Below are 13,370 nucleotides of genomic sequence, written 5' to 3' on the forward strand. Positions count from 1 at the left end.
TAACTGAGGTGCCAAAATGCTTAGTAGCGTTACTAGCCAGGGAACTGCACCCCTATTTTCCCAGCTGTATACCACAGCTTTGTAAAAATAACTAACCCAGAGCAACTTCAGTGTAAGGAGTTGTAACAGAAGTGACTTCCAAGTACTCAGTAGTTTCAGGGTTAAGGGTTAGTTTCCACTAGTAACCTGGGAAGCCAGGATTCAGTCCCTTGGTCTGTATTAACTGCAAATCATATTTGAAAATGTGTGTCCAAACCAAAGACTTAAAATGCATTAACTTTAAATGCTATGTTTTCATTGCCAGCATTAACTTTAAATGCTATGTTTTCATTGCCAGCAGGAGAGGGAGACTGTAACTAATATACTTATTTACAGTATCTGGCTAATATTTAGGGGTTAGATTAGGTGAATTAGTAGTTTGGTACCACATGGAAGTGGGCATATATTCCTTGATGCAGGAAACATAGGTATGGTGACAATTCAAATGCCTTTGCAACTAGATAGTAGCTGAATAAGGACTCAAGTCCAGTTTTGCTGCTATGGTGAGTAAAGGACTGGAGACATTACAGCCCTCCAAGTTACTTGTAGCAGCAGTTTATCAGCATCTGGCACACACAATGGAATTTGCTGTCCTTTATTTTAATACTCATACTTTCTACTCGGTGAATAAGCTAAGCCTGTTTATAGTTTGTTTTGCAAAGCCTGCACATGGAGCTGGAAACACCTAAACTGACTTAAAAGGAATGCTGGAGACAGTTTCTGTTAAAGTCTACCTCAGCTGAGGGCTTAGTTGTAGAACGATATAGCTGAGAGATATAGACAGATGTAGTTGAAAGATACAGTTGTAGAGTAGAGATACATATTCGTCCCTTTAGGGCCAACAGCCCTAGATTCACTTCTGAAGGCAGATACCTAAGCACAGGAAAAGGGGATTTCAGAAACGAAAGATGTGTGTCTTCCTCCTTTTCTCTTAGGGAACACGTTAGCAATCAGTACTCTCCAAATAACATGGGAGACCTCAACTCACTTGCCTCCTTTGCCTGGGGGGACCCAAAATCTTAGCTTAAGCAAGTCTCCTACTTTTCCTATTGAAGCGCTTCTAGTCTTCACTAATTACTGAGGGCTCCACCCTGCTAATGAAGGGCAATTTTAGTATTGTATATTAGACTCACTGGATAAATTACAAAGGCAGCCCTTGAGGCAGAGACTACCTAGAACTTTACCACAATAGCAGTGGATACTGTTAACTGCGGGCTCTTTCTCAGCTCAGTCTTTTGTTGGTATCTTGGATCATAATGGAGTGTTGGGTTTCTTCGCTTGTCCACCAGAGCTGAAGTAGAAAGTTTAAAAAACAGCATAGCTTTAGTAATTCTTTAGTTCTGATTCTCCTGCTTTAAGGATGATGATTCCTTTCTGTAAAGGATGGACATTCCGTGGTTTAAAAACAGTTACAGGTTAAAATCTTTCTCTAAATAGACACCAAGGCACTATGTGATAGTGGCTCCTACATGGGTAATAATATCATCAAATATATACAAAACAGCATCAAAGGAGTTAAAATCACATGAGTTTTAAAGAACAGACTATTCAGTGCAAATCTTGCTATCCAGAGGTGTGCAAACAATTTATTTGTGTTTAGTGCAACACTGTACATGGGAATAGGTCTGCAGTTGCATTTCTCTACAAGGTCAATAAATGGTTTGTCAGCTCTGGTGAACATTTATTTTGTATCCAAATGTAAAAAATAATACAGATTAGTTTTACTCTCTCCATTTGCGATAGAGTCTCGCTCTGACAGGATCAGAAGTATCAGTCAACAGCTGCAGATGGAAATTAAACAGTCCTCTTAATTGGATCCTGTGGGCTGCAGAAAAGGATTTTGTTCCCCACCGCCCAAACAGTTCCTAGTGTCAGACAATCTGGAGCCATATAGGGTTTTTTTCTTTTCACTAGTCCAGCTGGCAAAGCACATTGCCTTGTTGAATTAGCATGGGGTTTAAATGAGTATGACAGTACAGTCAATAAAACAAACTACTGCTATTATAAAATATACTGACATATTTCTCTGTTGTGTAGTGAACAGATTTGAGACGTAGGTGGCACAAATAACTCCTGAAGCTTTTTGTATTGGTTATTTTTATATCTCATTTGAATCTCAGTAATAAGCAAATCAGCGTATATGCTGACAAATTAAAACAGAAAGCTATTTGCAAATTAACCTTTTACACAGAACTTATACAAATACCACATTTTTCAAATCTTGTGTTATTGCAAGAACAAAATTGCATAGACCATTTGCTGGCACTTTTCGAATTCCCCAACTAATGCTTTGTCTTAGCATTATTCCCTCAATTTAATTTCACCCACTAATGCAGTTACATGTAGTGAGAGAAAAAAAACACAGAGCTCAAAAATATTAACAGTGACATAATCGTCTGACTGAGTAATAATTCAGCAAGGAAACATATTCCTTTCTTTTATGTTCTCTGTAAGGCTGTTTTCAAAGTGTTACTGATGATAGAACATGTAATTTGATTCAAGTCATTCTTTTGAAGCTGAAATGTCATTTGTGCTCTTCTTCCCTTTTCACCCTGTAGTCCAGAATTGTAGATACAGATTTGTTTCCTAGCTGAAATACTTTGTTTTTAAAACTCTTAAAATTCTGGTTGCTCTTCAGCAGTAATATAAAAATCAAACTAGCAAGGTTTTTTTTTCTGGTGCCTCACTGGCAGACACGGCTGTATTCATGGCAAGTGGAGCTCACACCGGCCACTGACAAATAGAGCTTTCCATCTGGACAAACACAGATTTCGTAGAGCCCCTGAGAAATACCGGATCCACCCCTTGTACCCTCAGGCAATTTGGGCAGTCGCACAGTTTCAGCATCCAGCAAAAGCTAAATGGGAGAAAGCAGGACAAACGGACTTGTTAGAGATAATACATACAACACACAACAACGTGACTGTCTAAGCAGTGATTGAAGAATAGTCTTCTACCCAGACTTGTTACATACAAAGCTCTCTGAGACCTAGGCTCTCAGAAAACACTGGAACACAGGAGAGGGATAAGCTGGTGCCTATCCTATTCCTTTGCAGTGACCTTCATGAAGTTCAGCAAGGCCAAGTGCAAGATCCTGCACCTGCGCTGGGGCAATCCCAAACATGGATACAAGCAGGGTGATGAGTAGATTGAGAAAAGCCCTGGGGAGAACCTGGGGATACTGGTGGATGAAAAGTTGGATATGACCCAGCAATGTGCACTTCCAGAGTAGAAAGCCAGTCACATCCTGGGCTGCACCTAAAGGTGTATGGCTAGCAGGTCAAGGGAGATGATTCTCCCCCTCTACTGCACTCTTGCTGAGACCCCATCTGCAGCGCTGTGTTCCTATCTGGAACAGTGTTTCTTTATCAGAAAGACGCAGACCTGCTTGAACAGGTCTAGAGGAGGCCACAAAGATGCTCCAAAGACTGGAGCACCTCTCCTATGAACACAGGTTGAGACACTTGGTTTTCTTCAGCCTGGGTAAGAGAAGGCTCCTCGGAGATCTTAGAGCAGGGGCCTACAGGAAAGATGGGGAGACTCCTTATCAGGAAGTGAAGTGATAAGGTGCGTGCTAACAGTTGTAAATTGATGAGGGGTAGATTTAGATTAGATATTAAGAAGAAAATCTTCCCTGTGAGGGTGGTGAGGCACTGGAACAGGCTGCCCTGACAATTTGTGGATGCCCCATCCCTGAAAGTGTTCAAGGCCAGGCTGGATCTGACCTTCAACCTGACCAGGTTGAGCAACCTGGCTGAGTGGAAGGTGTCCCTACCCATGGCAGGGTGGGTGGAGCTAGATGACATTTAAATGTCCCTTCCAATCCAAACTATTCTATGGTAAGATATGGAACCCCTGCCCATACACTGAATAGCAGCACGTAGGTGCTGCTGCTGCTGCTGGACTCAGGTCTGTCCTGGCTTGAGTGCTGACACTTTGCATCTGTGCCAGCTTGTTAGGGATGGACATACAGGTTGGTCTGGAGTTCCTCTGTGGAAGAACTGGCACTGTACACCCTCACGGATGTCCTAGATAGTCTGCTGCACGAGGCGTGCTGTTGCTGATGGAGCAGTTCTTCATGCCATCTCCTTAATTTAGCAGCTCTGGGGCTGAGTGTCTGCTCTGGATCAAGGACCCTATTTGGGTGCCTGGGGATCACTGTGCTAGTGGGGAGCTGAGTGCTACTGCAGCTTTATTAGCATTTCTCTAAGCTAATACAGCATTATGTCAATTGGTGTTATTATTTAATCTGACCCATAAATAAAAGTCTTATTATTGGCACCATTAAGTTTACTATCCTGTCTCCTAAAATCTAAGGAACGAAAATAACTTGAAAAAAGACTTGAAGTTGTTAGTTATATTCAGACAGCAACATCAACCATAGTTACAGAAACAGAAAGGTTTGTACTCACCACACCATCGCTGCTGTGAAGTTTGATATCCATCTGGGAAAGAGCTTCAATATTCCCAGCTTGCGCTCTGATATTAATTCCTCGTGGTGCATCCATGCTCAAAGATCGAGTTGGTGATTCCAGCCTGAAAGCAGGAGCAGGAAATCTGACAGTAGCACATTCTCATATGTTCCTTTATTTTTGAAAAATAAGTAAACTTTGAACAAGCCCTTGAGGAATCTCGCCTGAAGGCATAGGAAAGATGCAGCTTCTTTTTGATTCAGGCAGAGTTTCAAAAGGAGGAAACTATTTAAAAACACCAAAGTATCCCTAACAAAAAATACAGATGAATCCATAATACAAATGGAAGGTATTATTTCCGTATAATGGTAATTTATTCTTTAAAACTGAAACCCATTTTTACATTTTTCAATTTGAATTTATTTTAATTTTTGACATAATGTTATTGAAATGAATACAATTAGTGCCGTTCGGAAGTTTTGTAATCAATGAGAGTTTTGACACTGCTATCAGTCAGAGCAAGATCTTGGTTTGTGTGTTCTTTAACTAGATGGCATCTGAAACCTAAAAGAAAGTAACTTCCTTTGAGATAAAAAACATGAAATACGGAAAGCTGGAAACCCTACAGTGCCACAAGATGGCAGGAAGGTACTGCAGGAGCTGAGTAGTCTCCTCATCAGGTCAGCTGTGCAGGATTGATGATTTCTGTTTTCCAAAGAGATAAGGCTTTGTTTCTTCAGAATTTTGGTATCGTTTCCACAGTAAGCAGCACGGGTACAAGTAATAATTAAAAAACCATGAGATGAAAAGAAAAAGCCCAAGCTCAGCAACAAGCTAGTGATGATATTTCTTCTTTTGACCATCACCTAGAACTGCTTCCTCAGGAGACATGGGGAACACTGCAAGACTAGAGTTGATACCTACTGTGTTTTGTTCCTGATGACAACATCCTGAATTTTATACTATCAGCCAGTATTAAACAGGTGAATATTAAGGCTAGAGAAAATTAACCAGCTTACTTTGCATCCATGTTACCTTCTTTATTCTGTACACTCCCTGGACACACAGAGAGCGATGTGGGCTTTGTCCACAATGCAGAACTCAGACATCTGTCCCTGCTGCAGGTCTGCATGTGCGCACCCACTGTGTCTTCTGGAAATGTAGGGGTGGTCATGTATATGTGCATGCACATGTATTTGCACGCACTCCCAGCAGATACTGTGTTGGGTCCATGCGTGCTCAACAGCTGCCAGGCTGGAGGAGTGGAGGACTGTGCCTCATCAGGTCCTTTACTAGGTGTGCATCAGGTACTGAGTGTAGACACTGACTGCCAATCAATCACATGCTAAAGGAGTGAAATGCTTTTACACACAATCCTGCTGTAGCTCTCATGGGTTTCATTCACTCAGACTGCTTCAGTTCTTCCCTTTTTAGCAGTTATTTCATTAGAACTAGAATCTAGAAGTCAGTTGTGCTTGTGAAAAACTTCAGTTCTATCTTAGAATTCTGAGGAAGCTAAATACAGCTGCTATCTTAAAACCTAAACCCATGATATCTAAGCACAGTCTCTGAAACTTCATTTTTTATCCCCAAATCTGAAAATAACTCAGGCAATACTGGCTTATCAGTGCTGACCAGAGGCAGCAGAAGATTCTATCTTTGATCTTCAAAGGTTCCTTCTAACCCAAACCTTTCAATGATTCTATGATTTGCCTCTCCCCAGCATCTCCTGGGTTAGTCACTTTCAATTAGTTTAAACTTTGGATTGCTAACTGTTGCAGAATGACTCTAAGAGCAGAACCATAGAGTTCTGGAGGACTGTGCAAGCAAGGCGGGGGGTGGCCCCCACAGGTGGCCAGAGACCGGACCTGGGAGGAGAATGTGGAGGAAGCTGTGGGGGCTAACCAATACTGTTATGCCAAGAAGGAGTGGCTGAGTACTACCACTCCTATATATGTGTGAACTGCGTCACAAATAAAGTAGAAGTTGCTTATCACCCATATTGGGTTGGCCTGTCTGCTTCTCCTCGCCGCTTACAAATGGCGCCCGAACAGGGACGCGGATTACAGGGCCCTGGTCGCTGGGGACCCGGATACAGGGCCCCGACTAGCGGGGACCCGGAATACAGGGCCCCGGTTTAACAGGGACCCTGATACAGGGCCCCGGTTTAACGGGGACCCGGAATACAGGGCCCCAGTTTAACAGGGACCCTGACACAGGGCCCCGACTAGTGGGGACCCGGAATACAGGGCCCCGGTCGACGGGGACCCGGAACGGCGAGTGAGCGGCGCCGGCGGCAGCGGCCAGGAAGCGCGGGCAATGCTGCTGCGGTGGCGTGACGGACCCGGGTGCTTGGACTAACCGAAAGAATCCGCCGCTGGGGCGAACCAGACACTGCTGCGTCGGGAGCCCGATCTGGAGACCGAGGTTACAGGACGACCCAGAAGAAGACGATCCGGAAAAGGCTGGCCATGAAAATGGACCGAGAGGTAGCCCTGGACTTATTACAGTGCTTTTTATAAAAGCGGGGAATTGAGCCTGAGACTCTAAAGCAGCTAGCAGGTCTGGTGGCTGTAGGGAAGGCTAAGGGATTTTTTTTGCAGATCCTAATACAATATTTGAGAAGAGTGAGTGGCGAAAGTTTGGTGATGAACTATTTGACTCAGTGCTTAATGATTATAAAAAGGCAAAGAAACTCGGTAAACCACGGAGGGAAGTAATGAACTGTATAAAAAGATACAAGGCAGAAAAGAAAACTGCCACGGTATCAACGGAGAAACTAGGAACAGACGTCCCCGGTCGGCTGAAACCGGGGGAAGATTACAACTCGTTCCCCCCCCCCCCCCAACTCGCGGGAGCACAGGGTTTCCCACCCCCCCCCCCTTCCTTTTCTCCCCCTCCATCAGAAGGTGCCATGGAGGAGGTGTAACCCCCTGCTCCCCCACCACCCCAGTTCCGAAAGTAGGGACTTTGAAAAGGACAGAGAATGTATATTAGAAGGTACACGCATGACAAGAGTCGAGGAATCCGAAAGAGAGAGGGCGGTGCCTCGGCGCCGGATCGATTGCGGCGCCACTGTGAAGCATGCAGTAGAAAATGGGGATCATGCGCTAGCGGGAGATTTAAAGGAACCGCGAGCCTCTCCAGCCCACTACGCCCTAGAGTGAAAAAATATTTAACTCAGTCAGGGAGGAGCCAGGTCTGCAGATGGCCACATACCGAACGAGACACATCTGATAAGAAAGACACAGCTGCGAGCAACGGAGACCCCGAGTTCGGCGCAGGATCATCCCCCAAGTCCCCTGAATCCGAGCCAGATTTGTGTCCTCTGCTTCCAGACCCTGACTCTTTGTCTCCCGGGTCGGTCTGCTCGGACTTGCTGGCCCTGGAGATGCTCAGTTGTAACAATGGGTAACCAAATATGTGATCATTACTGGGGAATTTTCTGCAATGGGCATTTCTGCATATCCTGTGTTTACTACACAGCAGGGGGCTAAAGAGTGGGAAGCTCTCTATCTCAAAATAGTTAAGGAGGCCTGACAGTGACCACGTATGCGTTAAAATCCTCTTATACTCAAGCTGTATATGCTACGATTTTTTCTTGCAGTTGACAGGGGAGCCCATACAGTTTCTCTGTGATACTCATGTACTAGAAGTTGGTAAATATAAGTATGTCCAGATTTCTGTCAACCCTTGGAGACCTCTGTAGATACTGCTGGCCACTTCTTCCAGCACAGGCTGGCCACCTGTGTCAGAATGAGTGTGCATTTTGGTCAGTATAAAAGCCCAAGCCTCATACGATGTGGGGGAGGCAGAGCCTCTGCGGGGACGCCTGCTAAGGTTGAGCCTGCCACCTCGCACTGCAATGATGCTTCTCGGAGCTGGTTTGCTGTTAGTCTCCACAGGGTCCTTGTGCCGCGTTCTGTACGTGGGACTGTAGTGGGAGTAATGATGGCTTTTGCAGGGACAAAAAAAAAAAAAAGGGGGGGGGGAGAGAGAGTAATGATGTTACATTTAACTTTAACCTGTCTACTTCTGAAGAACTGACAACCTGGGGGAGGGGGTATATTTGTGTCCTCCTGCCTACAGGTCCATGGTGACTGCCTGCAAAGTTTGTCAAGCCTTGCCATGAGCTGGACAGACGAATGGATAAACCTGATGCCTCAGCTACAGGAGCTGACCTTGATTACCCCAAGCAGAATGAGATGGAGGAAGAGAAAGAACAAATAACTGCAAAACATCACTTGGGGGCAACTGAAAAGTAACATCCTGAATATGTGTGCTTGTAAAATAGCTATTATTAGAGGTTGTGATTTTGTGTATAAAACCACCTGTATTTACTAGCTAGTTGCTAATAAGAAACTGCACCTTGTATTGTATAGATTTGTCACTTGTAAAAGAGATGTTAGAGTATGGAAATTTGCAGTAGCTGCTAGAAAATGCTAAGGCAAAAGCTAGAAAAATTTTAATACAATGGTAGTGTTATAAAGCAGGTGATGGAACAAATTAAGAGGGGGGAGAATTCCACTGGTAAGAAATTTCTTTGGCTAGTCCTTCACTGCCATCAGCATCTTCAACATGCTGCTGCACCCTGTAATAGTTACTCTGCTAATGTAAATGTGTGTGTGCTTTGTTGTAGTAGCGACTTGTCACTGGATAAAGCAGGTGAAACTGTGCATTGACAGAAAGGTGCAAGGACTGAGGCTGACCAAATGCCTGCTACCACAATCAAGGGCAAGACTGGGTTGGCTTCTGTGTTTGCCACCAAGAAGAACCTTTAGCTCTGCTGCTGGCTACAACCCAGCATGCGTGGAGCGGTGGGGACACATGCCATGCCAGACCTTGATGTGAAGGATCAGAGAGCTATACAGCCTGTTATCAGAGAGCCATACAGCAGAAAAAAGGGGCAGGCCAGGCAGCCTCTAGTTGGCATATGTTGGAGATATAATCTAGCCCAGATCCCCTGCTCAAGTAGGGTCACCCAAACCATATATAAAACATAAAGGGGGAAGATGCGGAGACAGTGTTCTCACGGGAGAATGCATAATTGGTACATAAACTTTGAATAGTCCTGAAAGATACAGCAAGGCCATGAGAGGCCTGAAGAAGCTTAAGCAAGCAAGATAAGAGGCTGGAATTCACCAAGTTAATGAGAACTGTGGACTATTGGCAAGCTTTCAAGGTTGAGTTCTCACACCTGTGTTTAACCAATTATATGTTAGTCACTAAGGGTCTTCAAAACATGTATCCAATCATAATATGCCAAATCACTGTAAGTGCTTCAGCCGGGGCCTTGGCTCAACTAAGCAGACTGGGTTGCTGAGTTGCTAAGCAGACAATTCTACATCGAAGGCAATTTCTGATTTGTTTTAATGTTGACTCTGTGAGACATGCAACACTGCAGAACCTTTTGTTGTTGGAACAGGGACATGGATGTGAAGAGTTTGATGGAATGTGTTGTATGAGTCTCTCTGATTATGCTAATTCGATGCACGCACAGCTGAGAACCCTGGCTCAGCTTACCCAGCAATAGTAAATGAGCAATATCCTAAGAATAACTAGATGGTTGTCTTCACAGGGCATTACAGGTTGAGTCAAACACTGCTGTTTGAAGTATTGCACTTAGGTATCATTGATTAGGTTAATCATCGTAGCTATTAGACTTGTTTATAGTTGTGTGATAAAACAGGTGAACAGAATAACCCATAATGCCTTGCTTGCACAAAGAAAAAGGGGGGAATTGTTGCAGAATGACTCTAAGAGCAGAACCATAGAGTTCTGGAGGACTGTGCAAGCAAGGCAGGGGGTGGCCCCCACAGGTGGCCGGAGACCGGACCTGGGAGGAGAATGTGGAGGAAGCTGTGGGGGCTAACCAATACTGTTATGCCAAGAAGGAGTGGCTGAATACCACTCCTATATATGTGTGAACTGCGTCACAAATAAACTAGAAGTTGCTTATCACCCATATTGGGTTGGCCTGTCTGCTTCTCCTCGCCGCTTACAGCTAACTTAAATTCTTAGCAATGGATGACTGCATCATGGCTCCATATACAGCCATACTGTATCCATAAAATAGTTTGATGCTTATCCCATGACTTGGAGATGGCACAAAGTTCAGTAATGTTCATGCTGAGTACAAGGGCACAAGTATGAGTCTGCTCTGCATCAGACATCTGATGTAGTGTTAGTAATATTTATTAAGCAGTGTTTGTGATTTAAGAACTTTTCTATGACTTTTTTCTCCATATTTACACTTTTATGAAATTGAAAATCAGTTTTTCCTTGAGTGATTTACACAGGAGGTCTGCTTCATGGGAGTATTTTTTGACGCACATTTGTAATCATTGTATAACGAAAAATCAGAGTCTGTATTGTCAATATTTAAAATTTAATATATTTTATGTTTGTGTCAAGGTCGTTGACTGTTGTCATAGTTTGTTTCAGCAAAAAAGCTATAAACAGTGAAATAGCGCTTTTTTTTTTCCCCAAAGTATTTCACCTATGTAAGTAATCAGTATGTAGGTACAAATTTTTATTTTTAAGCTCTAGTAAATATTACAGGAAGGCAGACTGGGACAGATTTTTGAAGAACATATCAGACCTGGAGTTTGAAAAGCAATCAAATACTGGAGAAATATTTCTTATTTTCTACCAAAATTAATGCTGGCAAGAAGCCTACAGACTTCAGAAGCACTTACAGATTTATGACATGACCTACATACAATTTAAATTACATGTCAGAATTAGGTTTGCTGTATTAATCACAATCCTATATTTCTGCTGTTTATACATGTCCTATTTCTAGATTAACTAAGGGTGGATTTACTTAATTGAGTAAGGCATTGGAGCTTCCTGGAGATGGAAACTACAGTGAAATTTAAGCAGTGATTTTAACGCTTTCTGGAAGTACAATGTGTGAGATTTTAGCAAAGGCAACATACAGGAACACTAACAATGTGTTTCTTCATAATGCATTCAAATCTTCAGTGTCTCAAGCACAGATGTACTAAAAGCGAAACAGGCACCTAGCGCAGAAATGAGGTGATCGAGTTGAACCTTGACTTTGAATGTCCCTTCTTAGTTCCCAATGGATCCTGAAGACACGTGACTTCCTCAGCCCCTTAGATACTGACCTTAAAGTGGCCTAAAATTCTTGAGTGGTCCTGCCCCTGAGGCATTTCCAGTCTGTCACTGGTGGGCAGGTTTGTACTTCTCCTGTATGCTTAAAGGTCTAGAGACCACAGAACTACCCTAGCAGAAGAACCGCATGAAGGAGATACTTGTACGAGCTCAGAGTGTCTTGGAAAGATACGAATATAGCACTGCAATGATTAACACTGGTGGTGTTTTAAATAGACATTTATAAAGCAAAATGGGCTTTTCTTAAAATCAGTGATCAGTGGATCTACTTTAAACAGATGATGGGAGGAATGATTTGGTCAATCAATCAGAAAATACATGACTGTGTGCACAAAATGGCTGATAAGAATGTTTCCAAATCTATTCCCTAAGTAATAAAAGGAGAAGGAGAGTACGCTGGGCTGAGCAAAATATTGATGTGCAACCCTCAGAAATCTTGGCAAAAGAATTTGTTTTGCTTGCAAATGCTAAAGGGTGCTTGGAGACTGAGAGGACAGAAATTGATTGTCTTAGAGGTTTTGGTCATTATATAGTGTTTGTTTGAATTTGGGCAGTAGAATGATGAAGGAATATATTGCTACCACTTTTTTTTTTTTAATTACAGGCATATAAATTATATTTAACAAAATGGAGTGAAGATCTTTATCATCTAGAGGAATTAATCTATGTAATGTGCTGTCCTAAATGAGACATCTGTCACAGCCTGTATCTCATTTCGGAAGATGGATTCTATACTTATGAATAGCTTCTAGGTACTGTGGCAGCTGCCAGGGGTCAATTAGCAAGTGGTGTGGTGCAAGAGGAATTGATTGGGATGGCACAAATTTGATGCCAAAGACCTGACACCCCTGTTATATCTGTCCAGAAGAGTACTCTGTACTAGCTGATGCCTGACCCTGAAGACTGCATGCCCAGAAAGGTTGGAGCACATTAAGTGTTCCCCAGGAGAGCATAGCTTTCAGATTAATTTCATCCAAATGTCATCCTGCTTATGTGTCCCAAACAGTTCCCCAGTGAGAATCAATATGTGGGGAGCTCAGGCAGTTGGGAGGTTTCACCCAAAAGCATGTTCTTAATTTGAATTAAAACACTCATGTAGACATTTCCATGGAACGTGAAGCAATGCAAACTATACCTAGACCCACTTGCAGAATAGGTATTTTGCCTTGCTCTCCTTCACCTCAATTCCTGCAGCCACCTGGAGCTTTGCTGGCAAAGCACAGGAGAACTGCACAGTGTCATTTAATGAAAGTCAGGGAAGGGTGGGGGAATATCAAGTCCCTGATGATATTTCATACCTCTGTCATCTGCCTGATATTGGTCCTCCAGTAGTCCATTGCAACTAAAACAACCGGTTGCAAGGAGAGTAATATTTTTATCACTGTCTTCTTATTTGTTGGTAAGAGAGTTCCAGAAGTTGCCTATACTGTCTTGGCTGGCTACTGAGGAAATCTGGTGCTGAGGTGTGCAGAATAATTTATGAAGGACTGTGTGAAAGTCTTTTGAGGGAATCTGGACAGCATCCAGGCTCTGCATCTGAAACCATCCCAACAACTTAAAGGCCTGGAGATTCCCACCTTTTCCTATAATCATGGTGCTAACTTGTGGAGACAGCAGATCACCAGAAGTTCTCAGCTGGGTGTTTAGGGAGATTGTGAGGGGAGTGACAGCCTGCTGTGGTTGTGGTAACGCAGCAGCCAATACTGCCTGTGCATGCTGCAGGAACATTGATCTCTTCTTTCATCCTGTTCTGGCAGAAGATGGAAGGATACCTTGCTG

At 43.3% G+C, this 13,370-nt stretch overlaps 1 protein-coding gene across 5 annotated transcripts in view; it reads right to left on the reverse strand.

Moving 5' to 3' along the window:
- Positions 1–1,599: 1,599 nt before the first annotated feature.
- Positions 1,600–13,370, reverse strand: part of SGCG (sarcoglycan gamma) — a 126,220-nt gene continuing 114,449 nt past the window's right edge. For 4 of the 5 annotated variants that reach the window (XM_062615208.1, XM_062615206.1, XM_062615207.1 and 1 more), the window contains 2 exons: positions 4,452–4,596; positions 1,600–2,896 (listed from right to left, as the gene is read on the reverse strand). In XM_062615208.1, the coding sequence (XP_062471192.1) occupies positions 2,723–2,896; positions 4,452–4,596 (319 nt within the window). In that variant the 3' untranslated portion in view covers positions 1,600–2,722. The remainder of the gene's footprint in view (positions 2,897–4,451; positions 4,597–13,370) is intronic. The other variant, XM_062615209.1, reaches the window with a different exon arrangement.

This window comes from Pezoporus occidentalis, unplaced genomic scaffold, assembly GCF_034315485.1.
Source record: "Pezoporus occidentalis ecotype Australia unplaced genomic scaffold, CSIRO_AGI_Poc_V1 ctg18, whole genome shotgun sequence".
NCBI lineage: Eukaryota > Metazoa > Chordata > Aves > Psittaciformes > Psittacidae > Pezoporus > Pezoporus occidentalis.